Here is a 21,677-nt window from a genome sequence, read left to right as displayed (position 1 = left end):
CCCGTAAGCCTTAATGTTGAAGCTATGTAAAATTTCATGATGATTTCCGTCATGTTTGATTTTCTGCAACACGGATGATTCGAAGTCAGTTATCCAGAAGGAGTTATTGTTATCTACTGCAATATAGTGGATACATTTTAACTCTGAAATTCTTTTGATGCTTCAAGCATGACTTCACACTTCGGAATTTTCTTCATTTTATGCAATGAACCAAAATTCGACTGCGTGATCTTCCCTGAGTCAAATTCCATCACTGTGTCATCTGGGAATGCGAGTAATGGTAAATCCTTTTCCATTAAGGTTAAATTTTCAAATTGTTTGAAGAATTTTGCTGCATCTGTAGTACGTGAAACATCTTCAATTTCGTTAATATTCTTGTTAATCCTTAATTTCATATTTTGTATAGTTTCTTTATCTTCATCATAAGCTTTTGTTATATATTGGTGATCTCGATCCAGATCAGAAAGAAGTTTGTCTGAATACAAAGCAACAGCATCCGTTAGAGTTGTCGTTTGGGATATAATATCTTTCTTAGCGTGAATGTAACTTTCTGATTTATATTTATTTATTCTAGCCAAAGATAGTTCATCCTTTTTTAATCGTCTTTGCTTAAATTTAACGTCTGTTTTGACCTTCCTTACAGTGTTCATTTTTATTTCATAAAACTCCTTTATTTCCCCCATTGTATGCCCATTGTGTGTTGTTGAAACACAAGTTGCACAAATTAAGTAATCACAAGCTTTACAGAATACGCAACAGTCTTGACCCTGGTGTATCTGGCACGGAATGTTGGAGAAATCTATGATTATATCTTGTTCTTCGTTGATAATACCAACTTCTTTTACATCACATATCCTATGTTTACAAGCATTTCTAAATTTTGGATGTATTTTATCATTACATGTCTGACACATAAGGAGATTGCAGTCTTGGCATTTCCATTGGATGTTGGGATCAACGTATGGACTGTGAAAATGTCATTGTTTTGACATTCAAATGTGATTGTTCCTGTCACCTGAAAAAGAATAAGAATATAAATAAAAATATAAGGGTTTGCTATTCAACTCGACAATATTGTGGCTGCAAGGTTAAGATCTACAACAATAATATAAATGATGTTTGCATACTATCGAGATGTCAAAATTTTGGTTTCTTGGCAAATGTTTTCTAGTTATAACTACGTGACGAGAAAGACACCTTATAATATCATGAACAAGAACAATAGGTATAACCTTTGTTAAGGATGTTTTCTCGTTAACTTGTGTCTTAATTTTGCCAAACATGGAGATAATCCGTTTGAGTGTAGGGTCAATTAATCGAAGGTCATATATCTCCCAATTGATATGATATTCCCGGGCTTGTGTTTCCTTTCATGATTTTCTTGATAGAGGGTTGCTGCTCAGAAGGAAGCTACAGATGGGTGCGGTTCTAACTTGTACACAAGTTAACTTAAAGCAGTCCTTACGACTACTCTATATGTTAAATTAGGAACATTTAGCAGACCTGTAAGTTAACTTTATCCCTAACAGACCGGAACTAAAGTCTGCTTTTTAAGGACTGCTGCAGACCAGACCTGGGGACAAGTTTGCTAGAGCAGTCCTGTTCCCAGGACAGGTCAGCTAGATCAGATCAGACCTGTGGACAGGTCTGCTTGACAAGACCAGGCCTGTGGTTAGGTCTGCTCGACCAGACCTGACCTGTGAATAGGTCTGCTTGACCAGACCATACCATAAAAGTCATGTGGACAAGTTTGCTATTTAACAAAGCAGTCCTTTAAGTCAAGGGGACAGGTCTGCTTTTTAATCGGTCCTATGGATATTCTTTACCACATTGATACATACAATAAAAGCAGTCATGTTTACAATTTAACTTTAGATCATGTTAACTTTATCTTGGAAGAGCAAACCAGACCAAAGTTAACTTTTATAAGAACAGGTCTGGTTTGAAATTTGATAGCAGACCTGGTCATAAGTTAACTTGTGTGTAGAACAGCTTATGGCAAAGTTAACTTCGTCCAAAGTTAACTTCAATTCTGGGTATGTACCTGTCATGAAGATAACTTTTCTGATAATCATTAAAACAGTCCTGGGACCAAGTCTGCTTTTTAAGTTAACACAAATTCTGTCCTAGGACCGTTCACAGGAGTCTTTCTGATCAATATCTTGTGAGTCATAAATGTGTATCTACCTACCAAAGTCAATACTTCTCTATTTTGACAACATATAAAGCTATTCATTATTTTGAACACATATAATAAAACTAGTAAAACTTTGATTTATACGTCAATTAAATCAGAGTTCAGAATAAAATATAAAACTTCTTCTGTAATAAATCAAAGATATATATATGATATAATTATGGGGAATATTATTCTGGAAACCTCAGTGTCAACTATAACAAACTGGTTTTAACATAATAAAAAAATGAATAAAAATATCGTCCTCTATGGAAATTAATTAAAAAGACTGTTATCAGGATATCAAAGATGCTTTTTCGTCATATTGCAACAATTTGTGAAAATCGGAGATGTCTGACAATCATTTAATTCTTATTTGAATAGTTGTTCAAAATATTGACATTGTTGATATTCGTATATCACGTTTTGATCAATAAATTGTTTGTAATTCTTTGCTTTGGACGCTTGAAATGTATAAAGTTTTGTTCTAAAGTTATAAGGAAAAAGGGTTAAAACTATGCACATTTCTAAGGCAAGAAACAAACTTGGCAAATATCATCTGAAAATTGATTTTAAAAATTATTTTGATCTGCTGAGGGGATTAGTTTCGTACATTATGAATTATTGCATTGTTGAATTGATGTGGAAATCATTTAATATTTAATTTAAAAATTAAATAATAAATGGATCGATTGGCGATTGCATAACGTCCAGTGGCTATAGGGTATATTTTATATCAAAACAAAATATTAAGCTTGTCAAATGACTTTAATATGTAAATTTATGCCTTGGAATAATAGTGATTTTAGTCTCAAATTGACACATTTTGATTTTGATTTTAATTTAATTCTAAACATAGTTGGTAATCAAATGGTTCATAAAATAATTTGAAAAAGTGAAATATATTTTTCTAAAAAATGAAATCAGACGATTTTGTACTGCAAGTGCAAATATCAATAAATTGTCTGGAACCCGGAAGTCAATCTTTTAGGCCTTTTCATTGACTTATCTCCCTTGGGTAAGATCTCAAACAAAGAGTCGTATATTTGTGCCTGTCTTGGATGTTTAGCAAGTTCCAAAAACATTTGAATAGATAACTCTATGCCTACACTAGCTGCAGGTTTTTTTTCTTCATCTGCTGTTATTTTTTTTAAAACAGTTTTACAGAAACATCGACTAGGTTATATATCAGATCCATTGTAATTCATCTATATATATCAATTGAATTTGAAAGCTATGATTATATATACATTTTGCCCTTCACTATAGAGTTGTGTTCGACTTTTTCATCCCATCTTTTGTATATATTTATAATTAAGTGACAATAAGAAGACTTACTTTTGGTATGAATTGCAGGTCAATCCGTTATTCATTTAAGCGTTATCTTTCTTGAAAGCTTGATAGAAAGAGCCTACTCAAGCTAAATTCGAACTTAATATCTAAGGTACTTGTAAGTCAATTTACATTTCATATCTTTATTACCGCATAACCCATAATTTATAACCTTGAAATCAGCAAGTCATTGTGTACTTCCATTTTATACATCTTTAGATACAGTAAGCGTGTACACATGCAGATCGGCAAAAGGGTCTAGGGAATCAGTTGGATCTACTTGGCAGACTTTAATAAATCACTTTCCTGACGTTTACAACAAACTTTAAGGTACTTTGAGATGAAATATATTTTCACTTAAAAGTATTGACATTTTATCCTACAGGAGTAGATCAAGTTACAAGCGTTTTTCTTACTTTGTTTAATTTGATTAAAAGAATATGTTCCAGGTTCTTTGTATGGCAATGGTTTTGTCTTTTTTGTATTGAGGGTAAAAAGAGCATAAAATACAATATAAACCAAAGTGTCATGTGCTTGACAGCTATCTCTAGAGAGTAAGTAAAGTGAGACAAACATTCTCAAGATCAAGCATATTCATACGCATGTCAATTGATTCATTTCTATCGTATACTTATATATATTCAGTTTTAAATTGATGTGTATATGCATAACCTTATTTATAAGGAAGGCTAATGTTTATGTAAAAATACTTAAGGTTTAGAAGGCATATAAACAAACTAGTTTAACCTCGCCACATTCTACATGTATCTGTCCCAAGTTAGGAGCTTAAAAGTGAGTGGTTACACTTTATCAAATTTGTTTTTCGTTTATTGTTTTGTTTAGTGTATTCTTGTTTTGTACTGTTTAACCACTGTCCAAGATTAATGGGATGGTTTGGTGCCCTCTTACTACTTAGTTCAATCCCGCCACATGCTGTACGTGCCTATCCCAAGTCAGGAACCGGTAGTTCTATGTTCGTCGTTTTTTGTTGTACGTGTAACATACTTGTTTTTCGTTCATTATTTTGTACATGAATTAGGTTGTAAGTTTTCTCGTTTGAACTGTGTTTCATTTTAAATTTCGGAGTCTTTTATAGCTAGCTATGCGTTACGAGATTTGCGTATTGTAGAAGAACGTACGGTGATCTTTACTAATAGTTGTTAATTTTCTGTGTCATTTGTTCTCTTGTTGAGAGTTGTCTCATTAAAAATCATACCACATCTTTTTATTTCTATTTATGAATATATCTGTTCCAAAATCTAAATTCAACTACAACTATATAGACAAAGTGTTTGTCGGTTGTTACTGTACGTATAACATATTTGCTTATCGTTCATTATTAGCTCAACTTTTAAATAATTCCTGAATGAATTTATTTGTCATGCAATGTTAAATATTAAGTTTACATTGTACAAATGAAAGCCATGTAAAATTTACCCTTCAATGCTCAAGAGCACTTTAGATAAGACTTAATATGATTATGTATTTCCCTCTTGATATATTTTGCATGGAATGATATGTTTTACTTGAAAGGGAGAAATGACCATTCATGTTCTCCGACTTTGTTCACTGCTCATGCTTCATTGTTTACATGTAACTTTAAGTTAATATACAAAACTATTATCGATCTTTACGTGGGATCCTGGTACCTTTGATAACTATGAGCAGTATCCACAACACAGACATAATATGAACATAAACACGCATTAAGACGGGGAAAACACAAGAATTTACAAGTGTTTTATTTTCTAGATGGATAATCACTTCTCAAAGGAATGTATACTGTTTTTGAAAAATTCTTTTAAATGAAAATGTAAACACAGAATCAATTATACGTCATAAAACTTAAATTTGCATAATGCAGACGTGATAATTTTAATTTGAAATAGATAGCTTACAAAACATTTATGAAATTTTAATAGTTATTCAATATTATAGACTAAGATATTAATATCTAACAAGACTATAAACAATTATATTATGTCAATATTTCGTTTTTTTTCGAATTTGTTTTAAATTGAGGTATCTATTATATGTTTAGTTTCTGTAAATATACTCTAATAATTTTAAATGTATCACGTCTTCTGAATGGTTTACAGTGTTTTGTCTTTGAGCTCATAGACATGATTTTATGATATGACAGTGACGTCATCAACGTTTTTTCTATGATTTACTCCGGCTTAAAATAGAATTTAGAATTAAATCAAAAGGTATTACTGTAATATTTTTCTGTCTTTTCGAAATAACATAAAAAGGGTGGTGCACACTCTAAAATAAACCACTACGCGGGATATTTAGTGTTCACAACATTTTTGATGTTATTTTCTTCATAAACAGAATAGATAATACAGTTTTTTTTTAAAATATAACCTTTTAATGTCAGTATTTTCGACTTACGAGCTTGAATGTCAAATCGGTAAATGGGTTTTCTAATCCCCAGGTATATATATATTCCGTTAGTCGTATTTTGCACAAATTTTCGGGTATTAATATAAAAAAGAAGATGTGGTATGATTGCCAATGAGACAACTCTCTATAATAGTACTGCAACCAGAGTTCATTTTTTAAAACTTTAATGGTCCGGAAGAACACACACCTAAATTATATATCGATGGAAAGAGGAAAACGTGTATAATAAGAAAAGTTGGGTCGTAAAAATCCAGAGTGGTCACAATTTTGTGAAATTGAGGTCAAAGGTCAGACCTAAAAATATCAACATTTCAACCACAAGGACAAAAAGGAGAAATATTCTGACATTTATTCAATAGAATGCTACAAAAACGATTCAATCATAAGCATATGGTATAAACGATGTTAAAACGACAAATTTGACTACTTATATGAAAAGCTGCCATTAAAAAATGGCGTTGATTTGGAACCTTCTGATTTTTTTCCATTTAAGACGTTAGCAAAAGAAGAAGTGGCCTTGACCTTTTCACATCCATAAACTTTCATATTGTGTATAGTATTTCACTATAGTATATTACAGAATTATTTTCTAAAGTATAAAACACCAGTTTATCAAATTATTTCAATATTTTTTCTATCTATGAAAAAAACAAAATTCAAGTGTTTTTAATTTTGCATCTTAAAGGTTGTGTGTGTATTTTGTGAAAATTAGTATCTAGTTATAGAAAAACACATATTGTGTATTTGCAAAGTCTAGACAGGGCAGTTATAACACAAAATATACTATAGTCACACGAGGCGAATGCGAGATTTAAAAAAAAATGAGTGTAAAACAAAGTCAGTTTGGTGCATGAACATTTTTTTAGTGGGATAATCCTGGTAAAAAAGTTAATTCATTAATTTTTTAAGGGAAGGATGAAAAATTATACAATGCAATGCCAATTTTTTAATGTTGTAATTCAAAATCAGTCATGGTCCTTATATAACTTTTAAAAGTGACACACAATAGCTCAAGTATTCATAAAATAGGGACATGAATCAATCTCTTAGTCATCATATGCGGATTCAGTACGCGTATTAGCATTACAAGACACTTCCCTTTTTTATAAGAACAAGTTCGGCGTAGGACAGAGTTTGTTCAAAGCAAACACAGTTTTTGAGTACAAATGCTATCTGGAGCGTTAATACCGTCATGATTCGGTCAAACTCGTCAGATATAGTCTTACCTTTGCATAGGAAACACAATAGAAATGTGAGTACAAAGTTTCGATCAATGTTAGTGACCCATATTCCCATATGCATATGCATGATGTATCTGCACTGCCAATCCAAAATGTAATGGAGCGAATGTTGCTACAGAAACGATTGATTTTGTAATAGCCATCCATTTACGAATTTTTGTTATCTTTAGGGACAATATACGGTTCAGAAGCGCCTTTGTGTTATTTTTATCAATTAACTAACAAATGAACTTTTGAGCCTAGGCTCCGTGTTGAATACCGGACCGTGACCTATAATGGTTTACATTTATAAATTGTGACTTGGATGGTGTGTTGTATCATTGGCACGCATACCACATCTTCCGATATCTATTAGCAAGCTATGCATTTCCATAGAGATACCAAAATGAGGACATAGCTCATAAGAGCACTGGTGGCAGGGTGAAGTAATTGTTCTTCTTTTAATGTATCCTTAATATTTTCAGACACACCTTGGTGTAATTCTGAAAGTCTTAACATAGACTTCAATTTTCCTGCAGCAGATATGGCATCCCCTAAATTGAGTTCAGAGCTAAACTCTTTATTTCATATCCCTTGGCCCCACTGTTTCTGAATTGTAAGGTGTCACAATATCTAGTTATATGTAGTTCTGGAGTTTGGCAGTTTGGTAAGCATCAGAGACAATCTTGGGTAAAATTGATCGGTATATATAGAGGATGTGCTACATGAGAAAGGCTTTTTTTTTTATGGAAAAACAAATCACATCACTAACAATCGTTATTAATGAACTGACAGCAAGTTCAAATTCTAATTTTTCAGTAACTGTTTTACTTAATTGCACAGGTGTTGACTTCAATAAGTACTTGGTTATGCATGGATAAATGATTACTCACATTAATAAGCACAACTTAAAAGACTGTCAACACGTTTAGAGGACTCAGTTTTGCGTAGTTTTCTGGTTTTTTTTTTTAAAGGTTTGTCTTTTACACAAAAACCCTGTTTTCATATCCAAACTACAAGGAAGAAACTGAGCGCGAGATCGTATAAAAGTGTCAGGTTGTGAGGATACATGTCGATCAGTTTGATCACATGTATGGATTTCTGTTGTTTCTAATTTAAAGTTCCCCAAGGGTGACTGGGGAAACGAAATGTGGTCACTTAGTCTTCTCCCGACTGGCAGTTAAACGAAGTGGGGCGTCCGTTTGGCTGTGCGGGATGTATCAAGTTCGCAGTCACGTCCGGTCAGAATGGGGACGTTAAGTCCGATGCCTCGTGTAAAGGGAGTGTCACGTTCTTTGCATGTTAAAACCCTTGCATCAACTCTTTGAGGAGTCCGAAGTTGGCCTGTTGCAATGGAAAATTTCTGTCCCAATCCAATATACCATCATTTTCAGTGGCAGTCTTAATTTTCCCGATCATCATCCCAAATGGCCTCTATTATGACAAAACCTACCTATTGTTTTTATTGTTAACTTGTTCTCGTCCTGAACATGCATGAAATATTTGTCACTGGACGTTAAGCAACCAACAATCAATCAATCAATCTAATTTAAAGACGCACCAATTTTGCCTTCTGGTGCAAGTCTCATAACATCACTGATGATTCGCCCACGGAAAGCAGAATATTAAGAGAAGTTGGTTTTAGCATCACCTTGTCACACACCAAATCTCTGCGAATCTTCAATAGTACTTTTCCCCCGACCACTTGCATGCATATTAATTGCTCTGAGGTTAACTCTATATATTCAAATCACTCAAAAATAAATTAACTTCTCCTACAAAATCTACATAATCACATCAAAACTATCAAATTGATGGTGAAGGAAAAAATAAATGGTGGAGCTGATTGACGGATAGGAAATTTCCGTAATTAAAAAAGGTACAAATGATGTTCTTATTTTTGAGTTTTTGACAAAATTGTTTGGAATTTGCCGAACAAAATTTGCATGCAGTATCGCAATAATATGTTTTGTCCTCTCAAATGTCAAATACTATTTTTGAATCATATGTTTTTTCGTTTTCAAAGAAAAACGCGTTAAATCTCTTCCTAAAAAACAGCTAACTTTAAGTTTGAAAGTTTTACTTGGAGATGGTATTATATTTATGTCTTCATCATTCCGATGATCCTTGATGATATGTGCATAGAAAATATTTACGAAAATATTGGGCAATTTAACCAAAAAATATATTTTTGGATTTTAAGGTAACTACCCAAAACCGTAAATTGTGGGGTACCCCCATTAAAGGGATAAAATACAAAAATGTGACCATAGAAACTTTTTACGACCCGACGGAATTTAAGATATAGATATTATTGTATCATTTAAAACAATTTGCAGCCGTGTGTTATTCCGGACCATTAAACTCGTTAACTAAGCGTCTTTTTCGATGTCAGTTACAGTACTATAAGAGACCAAATGACAACTTTAGGTCACCATATGGCCTTAAACAATGAGCAAAGCCCATTTCGCATAGTCAGTCATGAATTGACAATGTTAAACAATTCAAACGATAAAACTAACGGCTTAATTTATGTACAAAAAATATTGTTATTCGACTTGATTTGGCTTTGGATTGTTTAGATTCGAGCGCCACTAATGAGTCCTGTGTAGATATTCTATTCTGTAAACGAAACGGGCGTCTGACGTACCGAATTATGAGCCTGGTATCTTTAGAAGAATTTTTATGGTACATGTTCAATTGACTAGTTAGTCACTAGTCAGCTTCACTGGTATAGATGGCAAACTTTTGTCATTAAAAAGGGACGAAAGATAGCAAAGGGACAGCCAAACTCATAGATTGAAAATAAACGGACATCGCCATGGCTAAAAAAAAAAGATAAATAGACAAATAATAGTACAGAAGACAAAACATAGAAAAACTAAAGACTACGCAACACGAAACCCACCCTCAAAATGGGGGTGATCTCAGGTGGTACGGAAGGGTAAGCAGATTCTGTTCCACATGTTGCCACCGTCGTGTTGCTTCTGTTATTACAAATTCGGTAAAACATCTAATTCGGTAGGTCACAATCGTGAATGGGAAAGGTATTTTAGTTACGATATAAGTAATGTTTACTGTCAACATAGAATGTAACTACGTGGAAAGTGTTTTTCGAAATATAAATTTTTATCTTTTTTTTACACAAACACAAACACCGACAAATGTAAGGCCGTTTAAGTTGCGGTTTCAATAATATTCGGTTGTATACACGATATTTCAGCTTAACCATTAAGAAGCTTGGTTAAATATGTTTCTAAAAATCAGATATTATCTCCTTTGAGTAACGCATTCCCTAAACAATCATTAAAGTGTTAACTTAGAAACATATAATTCTTTTGCAGTATGGTCTTCGAAAATAATTAAATACTTTGATTTGAGATTTCCTTCTTTTTCTGTCACCTTCTACTGGACAGTTTACACGTAACAAAACCATCTACTTTTTATTTTTAATATTTTAAATACTAAATACCATTGTAATTTTATGCACACATTTAAGAATACAAACGCTATGATGATATTTAAATGTTATATAAATGTCAATATTGATATCACCATCTTTTCAGCCACTCCATAGGTTCCTGAAATGACAAATAAATTATCAGTTTATCATCATCAACCTGAATTTATAATGTTATTTCTAGTTTATATATAAATTGTTTCGCCTTGATTTCAAAAACTCTTTCCCATTATATAATGTTTACCTCTTTATTATTTTCAATTGACAACATCCAAGTAAAATAATCAATACTGCTTGTTTTTGGTGAAAATCATTTGCCCTTTCATCTTGCTTATTTACTTGATAAATATTTGTCTATCTCCCATTTATCACTCTGGATAATAATAAATATGTTTATTGCATCACTTTGTTCAAATAGTATACATTGTTGTTGTTTAGGGGCCAGCTGAGGCCGGCTTCTAATGCGGGATTTTTTCGCTGCGTTAAAGACCTATTTATATTTACCAGATTCTAAGCAATAATGAATTTGCTAGGTTTAAACAGTTCTGTGGTTATCCTTTATGACATACAAAAACGAAGGCATCGAATGTCAGCGATTGGCTGAGCACTTATTATTATATAGAATTCTACCACTTATTTCGTTTTCCAAGAATTGTCGTTTTCAGCTGTATATATTAACTTATTTGATATCATGCCTTAAGCTTTCTCTGTATTATTTTTATATGTGTTGCACTCTCCAGCTTACAATAATATTTGTTCAGCTCACTGTTGAAATCCGTACAGTAATCTATATATGTGTTTTGTTATCAAAGTTCTGCAGTGTTTACGTGTGATAGTTGTCTAATGTACCATCATACTTTAACTTCTTATTTTGCAAGACGTAAATAGATAAACTCAGTCTAACTATCAAAACTTACGATATTAGATAGTTTGCAATAAGTCAAATAATTAGCATTGTAAACATCCGTAATTTAATATATACATATATACATTATTTAACATACCATTGTTCAATGTAGTCTTATGCTGATTAGGAGCATATAATATGTATGGGTATTCCTTTCCAGGTAATTTATCATAGTCACAGGGGCGATAATTAGCATCTGCAGTATCTATAACTACCATCCAAAATAAGTCACCCAGACAGCTGACATAAGGACTGCTGATGTAGAAATGGCGATCAACGGTTTGATCACTGTATAAAACAAAAAAAGTATTTTAGCGCATGTATATCAAGATCAATATACATTTTACTGTATATTTACATATGTGATTTTGTAATCATTCATGCATTGGTTGAGTTTTTACAAGTAATGAATCGATAAAGTTTTCGGTAGACAATTGTTGCCAAAGATGTCATCTTCTGGAAACGGTAATTTACGGTACTATAAGAATTTCTGAATTTGAAATTGTGTCACACTGAGGTATTTCTCCCCCCCAGTCATAGTTGGCTTAAGTCTTATTTTGAACATCTCTGTTGAGTTCTGGTTTTGAGATTAGGTAATGACATCTGACAGTTTTGATTTGTATGTGCATGCCTTTCATGAAAACGAAATGATAGCTTTTTAATTTGTGTTATCGTATCAAATGATAAACTAGATTATTGAGTTTTAATTACTTATTTGATTTACTAGACATCATTACAATAGTTTTGCAATTATCTTTCAATAATCTGTCTTTGATAATATACTGACATTATAGTAATTAAATATAAATATCTTAGAAATAATTTACCCATTCATAGAGAAAAAGTTCACAGTAGTCGTTTGCGTCAAGTCGTTGAAAGAACTAGGACGAAGCCGTTCCAAACTAAACCAATTGTAACTTGTCGAAACGTTGCCATCAAAATATAAGGCTAAATCCAATTTCCCATTTGTAACTAGCTCAACTTTTACCTTAAAAGATATTAAACTATACTATATGTTTAGAGTAATTGTAATAATTTACAGTAATTTATGGTAAGTACAAAAACATTTAGAAGTAGACCTCATGATTTCCTTTCCTTGGGTGACTCTATGACATACATGTCCCACTTCGAACTTAAAATAAAGAATGAAAAAGTGTGCCTTCGATCTGCCTCGTATCTTGACTTATATAAATGTTATTGACAATGCATGTCAGTTAGGAACAACATTTTACGACATAAGAGATGATTGCATTTTCTTCATTATGAAATCGCCATTTCAAAAGATTACAACATCGCCTGTTCATGAAGTATATATACAGTTGATACAATATTCCAGAGCTTTAATATCCCATAACGATTATAATGATTTAGAGTATCCGTTTACAAGTAAGACAAGAAGATAATAAATCAAAAATTATAATGCAGTTTGAAAGAAGATGTTTATATCTATTTCACATATATAAATACACATGGACAAGTGTGTGTTTTTGGAGTAAGATATAACTGACATGTCGTATTGCATGTCTGTCTTTATATATTTCTATTTTGCGTATAGTGTTTTCTGTTTTTCTTTGTCCATTTGTATATATAATATTATTAAATAATACCATTAAAACAGCCCTAATACTACCAAAGCGGCATGTGTCATACTGGTGACATCGTCCTAGTCATATAAATCACATGATCTAGATTGCATTTTTGAATGGTTCACACTTGTCATTTTTGGGGCCTTTTATGGCTTGCTGTGTGGTGTGAACCAAGGCTCCGTGTTGAAGACTTTTAATAGTTTACTTTTACAAATTGTGACTTGGATTGAGACCTGTCTCATAGGCAGTCATTCCACATCTCCTTATACCTACACATGTATTTACATAGTTGAAGACACAATGTTTTTGTTCTTGATGCACTTTGTTAAGTTACCTTGTCAATTCCCAATTGGTTCCAGTTGTCAATAATAGAACTTCTCAGATGTCCAGCTGTACATGATTCATTAATGTTTACAACTTCCCTCCCCATAGACGGCGTTATCCATGTGTCCAGTACTGACTGATCATTTCCACTGCATGCCACAAATATTGGTTTATATTCTAATTCTAAATAAAGAGCAGTCTTATGTTAAAGAACATGATGAGAAGAGAAGGTACGAAAAGGGTATGTGTAGTTCCTTGAACTCGAAATTACTAAAATATGATTAATCTTCCATAAAAACCGTACGGTAGATTGAATGTATTTTTCTGAGTTCTCCTTCTAAGCATGTTGAATAAATACTTTTTCTGCTTAAAAATCTTATAATGGTAATCTTATAATTCGTTTCTGTGTGTGGGCCTTGTCGTTTGCTTTTACTTTTACTTCAGTGTTTCTGTTGGTTTGTTGTTTTTTCTCTTACATGTCTTATAGATGATGTGTTTCACTCGGTTTTAATTTTGTAACCTGGATTTGTTTTCTCTCAATCGATTCATGACTTTCGAACAGCGGTAAACTACTGTTACCTTTGTTTATTAAAAGTACTATTCAATATGCAGCAGAAAATTTCAAATTTCAAATTTAAAGTTTAAACTGTTCATTAATTAAGGGTATTCAAAATTTTAGAAAACAATTCTTTTAAAATCAATGGCCGATAATAATAGGGAATTTCGTAGGACATTTAGTGTTTCCTGGATTGAAAAATAGTCCCGTGTCCCCCTATTAATATTTGATATCTTGGAAGTATTTATACAAGCAATTTTCTCCATCAATTACAATAAATAACATGGTTTCCTCAGACAGGAAAAGTTAAGTTTCCTTAAGTTATTTAACCCATGTAAAATAACTCTGATTTTGTTTAGAAAATCTATTGCCGAACATTTAAACATTCCAGCTACCTTCAAACGGCCATAAGATGTTTTCCTGTTTTCTTAAGATTAGAATAATATCAAACTTGAACATCAAGATATATATATACATTGTATGCGGTCTTTTAACGTGAAAAATGGACATCTAATTGGCTATTTAACAGTTATGTACTATATACGTCATGGCCTTGATCATCAGAAGAATAGCCATTCATTGCGCAACTGGTACAGACAAATTGATACTGTTAATGATATTACAAGTTATATGTCCCATATAAACTTGTTTATGATATATATGAGAAAAGGGATATGATTTATATTTTTAAACAATCAGCAAACTCCATGCCATAAACAGCTATTTTAAAGCCAAACCGATGTTGGAAAACTTAAAACATAAAAACGTTTTAAGTGTATGTTGGGTAAAAAATGTTTTTGAGCGTTCAACCTTTACCTAAGCTGGGACAATGGTGCAACAACAGAACACACTAACAAACAGTGAAAATATTTTGAAAAACAAGGATAACATAAGTAATCGGTACCATGCACACACAAAAAACTGAAATAAACTCAAAGAAGCGATCTTGAAGTAATACCACAAAAGGTGTTTATGTTGAATGATATATACCAAATTGTTTGATGTCTATTTGTCTTTGTCTTTGTCAATTTACAAGGCTTAAGAAGCTACAATTTTTCTCTCAATTTAAAGCATTTGAACATTTTAGTTTATAAGGTAAGAACGAGTGAGCATAACAAATAATGAAATCAGATATTTGTTTAGCTACTATAAATACGTACCACATAAAACGTTAATAAAGGATGTCGGACACTATTTAAACACAAATCTGCGAATTGGCAATATATTTCAAATATAACATATAGGTATATCATGTTTATACAGACATTATGTAATGGATAGTGTCGTTCTTATTTTGATCATTATTTAAATGTCTTTACCAAGATCCGTTTTGAATTTCCTCGGATTATGGTATTTTTGTTATTTTACTTTTTACTTTAAGTGTTATGTATTTTATTCTTACCTTCACCATGTTCACATGATGTTCCAGTGTAGCCTGGTAAACAAGAACATACGTAAGAAGATCCGCTTATTGCACATGTTCCTCCGTTCAAACAAGGATCACCAAAGCACGGTGTAACTGAAATTCATAAACATACCTCATCAAATGCATTTCAAATGAAGACGAAAAAATAACAATGCGAGCTGTACCATTTGTTAATTATAATTCTGTGTTATAATTGGGTCAATCAAAATAATATACATACAATAGACCAATAAAATAGAAAATATTCTGTAAGAAATAACTGCCGTTTGTATGTTTTTTTTCTATATATATTATATATCTTTGTATGTTAATTACTACAGCTCGTATATATATATATATATATATATATATAACCAAAAATTTGCGAAAGCAAATCTACAGATCTAACATTGTTGGGTTGATGTTTAGACGAGTTGTATATACATTATGTATACAGCCATGTATCACCATCATTGATGGCGATCCGATGGATACATCTGTTGTAGAGTTGTCACTGACTCAGACGTACTTATAAATATAATTATTTTCTGTGACTGTATATTACATTAATTTGTAGGATCCTTTACTATAGATAATTTAGCTGATCTGTAACAATAACATCTTCATGCCATATATATCATGTACTGTAGTACGCCGCTAGATTAAAACTGACGAGGAAAGGTAACACACGGCCAGCGAAAGTTCTTTTTTGAGAGCCCAGGTGGTCGTGTGGTCTAGCGGGACGGCTGCAGTGCAGGCGATTTGGTGTCACGATATCACAGTAGCATGGGTTCGAATCCCGAAGAGGGAAGAACCAAAAATTTGCTAAAGCAAATCTACAGATCTAACATTGTTGGGTTGATGTTTAGACGAGTTATATATATATATATATATATATATATAAACAGTTGCCCAAATGTTCATATTGTATTTACTGCTGTATTTTTAGAATAGGAATTGAAGTCGAAATGTTAAAACAAATCGTTGGAGTTGTAAATCACAGACACTGTGTCTTAATATGACGGAACTGTTAATTGATATAAGATCTGTTTTTGTTGATTGTAGAGAATACTATATTTACCAACGGTCTTTAGTGAATTAATTTATTTACTACCAAGATACACGATCATACATCATGAGTGAAAACCTTAAAACATACAGAATGGAAGGGGATGCTTCTGGTTGGTATGTTTTTCTTTATTACAATATGTCTAATGTACTTAAATCTTACCTTCACATGATGTTCCAGTATAGCCGGGTAAACAAGAACATAAGTAAGAAGATCCACTAATTCTACATGTTCCTCTGGTTAAACAAGGATCGCCAAAGCACGGTGTCACTGAAATATCATAAATATGCGTAACCGATTGCATTTCGTTTTTAAAACAATAAGCCGAAAATGTGAACATTTCAATTCGTTCATTAATTTTCTGCAATAAACGTCCGATCAAAGTAGCGTACACATTTCATTCATTTAATAAGTGTGTGTATATGAATTCATTTGAATTAGGATGCAGATATTCATAAATATGATATATCAACTATATCTGTTTAATAGTATGGTTAAAACAAAATGCGTTACCTAACAAAGATTATTGAACTTACATCTATATAGAACATTTCTCAATAGACCAAATAGATTTTTTTCAAAAAACATTTTTCATATTTGCATTCGTACAAGCTTGAAATTAGGTGAATCCTTTAATTGCTCTGCTGTATTCTTAACCCTTAAATTGACCTTTGCATTGTTCTTACAAGTAGCTGTACATAAATCCGAATACAAAGTTACTAAATAAGTAATAAAACAAACAAACAAAACCTTCACACGCGGTTCCATTATATCCATCCGGACAAACGCATACATGAGATGCTCCAAGTATTTCACAAGATCCGTTGTTAAGACAAGGTTGTTTAGAACAAGGAGTTTCTACAAAACAAAAATATACTGATAATGTTAAACATTTCTATGCGATATCATAATGAATAAAGTGACCGTTAAAATTTTACATTTTATGAATGGTATATGATTTTGTTTACCTCCAATTCAACCCTATACAAAGATATTTTTGAACGATTATACGTGATATGAGCACATACATATAATAAAAAGACAAAAGCTAGCTTCGAGCCGTTTAATGTTTTTACAGTTTTCTTTTTTGTATTCCCAATGATTATATATTGAATCTGATTTAAAATTTCAGAACACAACCTTTCAACTAAAGTTGCCTATTACTCATGGAAAAAAACGCACTGCAAGCATTTCTACACATGGTAGATTAGCTTTAAATTTATATGTTATTTTTGTTTTTAATGGAATTTTGCTTCAAGCTGTTGAGAACGAAATATTTCTGATATAGTTCAAACTCTGAAAGTGTTTTAAAATATTTATTCTGTACCTTCACATTCTGTTCCGTTATAACCATCCTGACAAGAACAGACATATGATGTTTCATGTACGGTGCATGATCCATTATTAAGGCAGGGTTCAGTAGAACATGGAGAATCTGTAAAATAAACTTGATATTGATATACCTATTATGTTTAAACAAAGTTATTGTTATTTCTTGAATATAAAAAAATATCAATTATTCCTTAAATATATGGTTTATAGATATAGGAAGATGTGGTATGAGTGCCAAGGAGACAACTCTCCATCCAAATAACAATTTAAAAAAAGTAAACCATTATAGGTTAATGTACGGCCTTCAACACGGAGCCTTGGCTCACACCGAACAACAAGCTATAATTGTCTACCTATTGTTGAATGATGTATTTTCTTTTTAACTATGATAGAGATTTCTTAGATTCATATCTGAAAAAGTCAACAATTAAAATAATCTATAGCAATTGAACAAACATACCGGTATACAGTTTTTTTCAATTGCCATTAATTTCCATCAAAGTAATGTACATATGTCATTTATTTCAAAAGTATGCGTTTATGAACTTCATTTGAATTGGGTGTATATGTTCATATAAATATATAAAATATCAACTATAAATATGTTACAAAAGAGAGATAATTGAACTATCTGTATAGAAAATATCTCATTGATTTTTCAACACATACTATACATATGTGCATTCGTACAAGATTGAAATCAAGTGAACCCTGTAATTACTCTGCTGTATGTTTAACCCGTTAATTGGCCCTTGCATTGTTTTTCACAGATAGTTGTACATAAATCGGAATACAATGGTACTAAATAAGATGTGATAAAGATACAATGGATAAGCGTTGATTCTTGCAAAAGAAACCATGAGCCCGGAGGGCGAAGGGCTTGTTTTTCATGAATCAAAGCTTATCCATTGTATCTATAACTTAATCTATTGTGTTAATGTCTTTTAAAACTTAACGCCTTTTCTTAATTAGAAGGTATAGTAAGTGAGTTTAAATAACCATGTAATCGTGTCTAACAATATCACAATTAAATGGTTAAAACAAAAATACAAAACTATTATAACACAATACGTCTGTCCTTAAAAATCTTCATACTATCATGCATCTGAATATTGTCTGTTTTTACAAAATAAGATTTATTCGAACTTATTTCTATTCAAATTGAAAATGGAAATGGAGAATGTGTCAAAGGGAATACACCTCGACAAAGAAAATATATATAGTGCATATAATAATTATGTTTCCAAAATTTCGAACAAATAGCCTAATTCTAGGCACATCAAGATTTTCTAGCATAGTAATTTACTAATTAACAGTTGTAAAATTATGTAGTTAAACAAATGAAATCATATTATATTAATTTATAAAACAAAAATGAACAAAAATCATGAGAATGTAATCATTTTTGCTTCAAAAATGTTGAATAGCCAACAATAATCCAAACATTATTAACCAAACTCGCTTTTATTACACTAATTATTCACAATAACATACAAAACAAAAACACAAACTGGAAAAGTACAGAATAGGGACAACAAAGAGAATTCAGGGATTCGAACCAGAAAATACAAGTCCGTACCTTCAACTCATTTATCTTAACCATAAAACCTCGTGACTACCAATTCATACTATTCCTTTGCCTATCGTGTATATATAAAAGTAGAAGCCCTGTGTGTCTGTTGTACCGATGTATATCATATATTCATTTATATATATATATAATAGACATTTGAATCGTAACCGATTGTTAGCCCATAGGTTTCGTCGATGTGTTGATGTCAGTAACACGTATCAGAATTCATGGACGGGTTTGAATCCCAGTGAAGGCATATAGAAATCACAAAAATTAAAGGTATTTTTTTAAAAACAATTCCATTAGTGAACAGAAATCAGTTAATTAGTCAATTCAAACTTAATGAAATTAGGCACACAAAGGAAACAAAAGAATCTAATATGGTGAGCCCATTTCAGCGACAGATTTAAGTAGCGTTGATTCTAGAAAAAGAATCCACGGTAAATGAATAGGCTGACGTCACCACAATGGTTTAAATAAAATGAACCTTCACACGTTGTTCCATTGTATCCATCTCGACAAAAGCAAACATTAGACGCTCCAATTATTTCACAAGTACCATTGTTTAGACAAGGTTGGTTAGAACAAGGAGTTTCTAAAATAAATAAATATGCTTATAATGTTTTACATTTCTCTAATATCATAAAAAATAAAGTGACCGTTAAAATTTTGTTTTGTACGAAGTGTACATCATATTTTTTATTATTTTTTATTCCAATGTCTACCAAGCCATGTTTGTCCGATTATAAGAGATTGGAAAACATTCATAAAATAAGATTATAAAAGATTCATAAAATAAGATTATAAAAGATTCATAAAATAAGATTATAAAAGATTGCAAAAACTAACAGCTGCGCGCCGTTTAATGTTTTTAGATTTTTCACCTTTTTATTACATCTGTACAAATATTGAAACTGATGTACAATTGCAGTACACCTGTAATCTAAAGTTGGCCCTTACTCATGGCTGAAAACGCATGGTAATAATTTGTAAACATGGTCTATTAGTTTTAAATTTATATATGCTTTCTGTTTCTTATGCAATTTTGCTTCATGTTTTGGAGTACGAAATATTGCTTCATGTTTGTGATATAGTTCAAATTCTGTAACCGTAATAAAATGTTTATTCCGTACCTTCACATTCTGTTCCATTATAACCATCCTGACAAGAACAGACATATGATGTTTCATGTACGGTGCATGATCCATTATTAAGGCAGGGTTCAGTAGAACATGGAGAATCTGTAAAATAAACTTGATATTGATATACCTATTATGTTTAAACAAAGTTATTGTTATTTCTTGAATATTACATAATATCGAATATTACTTACAGATTTTCATATTCCTGGCTTGGTAGATGCATTTTCTTCTGTAGAACATGGTGGATCAAGCCTGGTTTTAAAGCAAGCTTAACCGTCACTTGTGTGTGTTCCTAAAAAAAATATTACCTTCACACTTGCTTCCATTGAAACCAATGGGACAATCACAATTAAAAGATTTGCCAACTTCAATGCACGTTCCACCATTACGACAAGGCTCATCATCACATGATGTTTCTGAAACTGATCATTGTATAAATTAGACTATGCAAAAGGGCATGATATTTCTGAAAACAACTGGAAAAAGATGATATGAATTGTGAAATAAAACTGTTTATTAAAACGAAATGAAGACGGCATAACAATCCTGTAAAGTGTTTTCGGTTTAAACCGTCAAACAAAGCAGCCATTATTGTTGACGCAGATCTGTATTGCGACACTTAAACGCCAGATAACACTTTCTTGTACGTTCTTATAATTACATGATTCTTTTTAAGAGGAAGATATATTTCAGGTGAACACATTTCGTACGTAGTAAAAATAACCACAAATTAAAAAAAAAAATAAAGCTTCAGTAATTCAAATATATTAGACCTTAATAAAGAATATAAACTAATGTGTGAAGTCTGTTACTTTATAGATGATATCATATTTATTTTCATTTTGAAGTTGAAGGGGTCTTTTAAAAGTGGTTAAATCTTGAAATGCAAAATCACTTTACCTGCTAAAAAGTTGAATACAAACGCAAATACAAAAGCTTACTGTGAAGTGTTTAATTGTTGCCTTAATTTATTGCTTTATCCAATAATTTACCTTTAAGTTGAAAATAAAGGAAAAGACTTATGAATGCAATTGTTGCAGTCATTATAACAAATGCAGCTACTTTCAATCTCCGTCTACTGCCTTGAGAAATTTCTGTTATTCCCATTATGTGTTGCCGGATTCTATCTATAAGTTCAGATAATATTCAAAATATCCAAATAAAATAAATGATAATTGTCAGAATT

General features: G+C 31.7%; 1 protein-coding gene across 2 annotated transcripts; it reads right to left on the bottom strand.

Moving 5' to 3' along the window:
- Nucleotides 1-10,612: 10,612 nt before the first annotated feature.
- On the bottom strand, nt 10,613-21,612 carry LOC139526115 (fibropellin-3-like). 2 transcript variants are annotated; one of them, XM_071321256.1, is made up of 12 exons: nt 21,484-21,612; nt 20,800-20,913; nt 20,483-20,590; nt 19,837-19,944; nt 17,772-17,879; nt 17,195-17,302; nt 16,607-16,714; nt 15,373-15,489; nt 13,425-13,597; nt 12,332-12,492; nt 11,602-11,792; nt 10,613-10,718 (listed from the first exon to the last, which is right to left on the bottom strand). In XM_071321256.1, the coding sequence occupies exons 1-12, from the start codon at nt 21,596-21,598 to the stop codon at nt 10,666-10,668; spliced, it is 1,464 nt and encodes a 487-aa protein (XP_071177357.1). In that variant the 5' UTR covers nt 21,599-21,612; the 3' UTR covers nt 10,613-10,665. The 2 variants fall into 2 exon arrangements, with proteins under 2 accessions (XP_071177357.1, XP_071177358.1); XM_071321257.1 differs by having other exon boundaries at nt 13,425-13,591.
- Between the last annotated feature and the right edge of the window lie 65 nt (nt 21,613-21,677).

Source organism: Mytilus edulis, chromosome 6 (genome assembly GCF_963676685.1).
Source record: "Mytilus edulis chromosome 6, xbMytEdul2.2, whole genome shotgun sequence".
NCBI classification, from domain to species: domain Eukaryota; kingdom Metazoa; phylum Mollusca; class Bivalvia; order Mytilida; family Mytilidae; genus Mytilus; species Mytilus edulis.
Note: the sequence above shows the minus strand (reverse complement) of the source record. Positions and strands in the feature narration are given on the sequence as shown.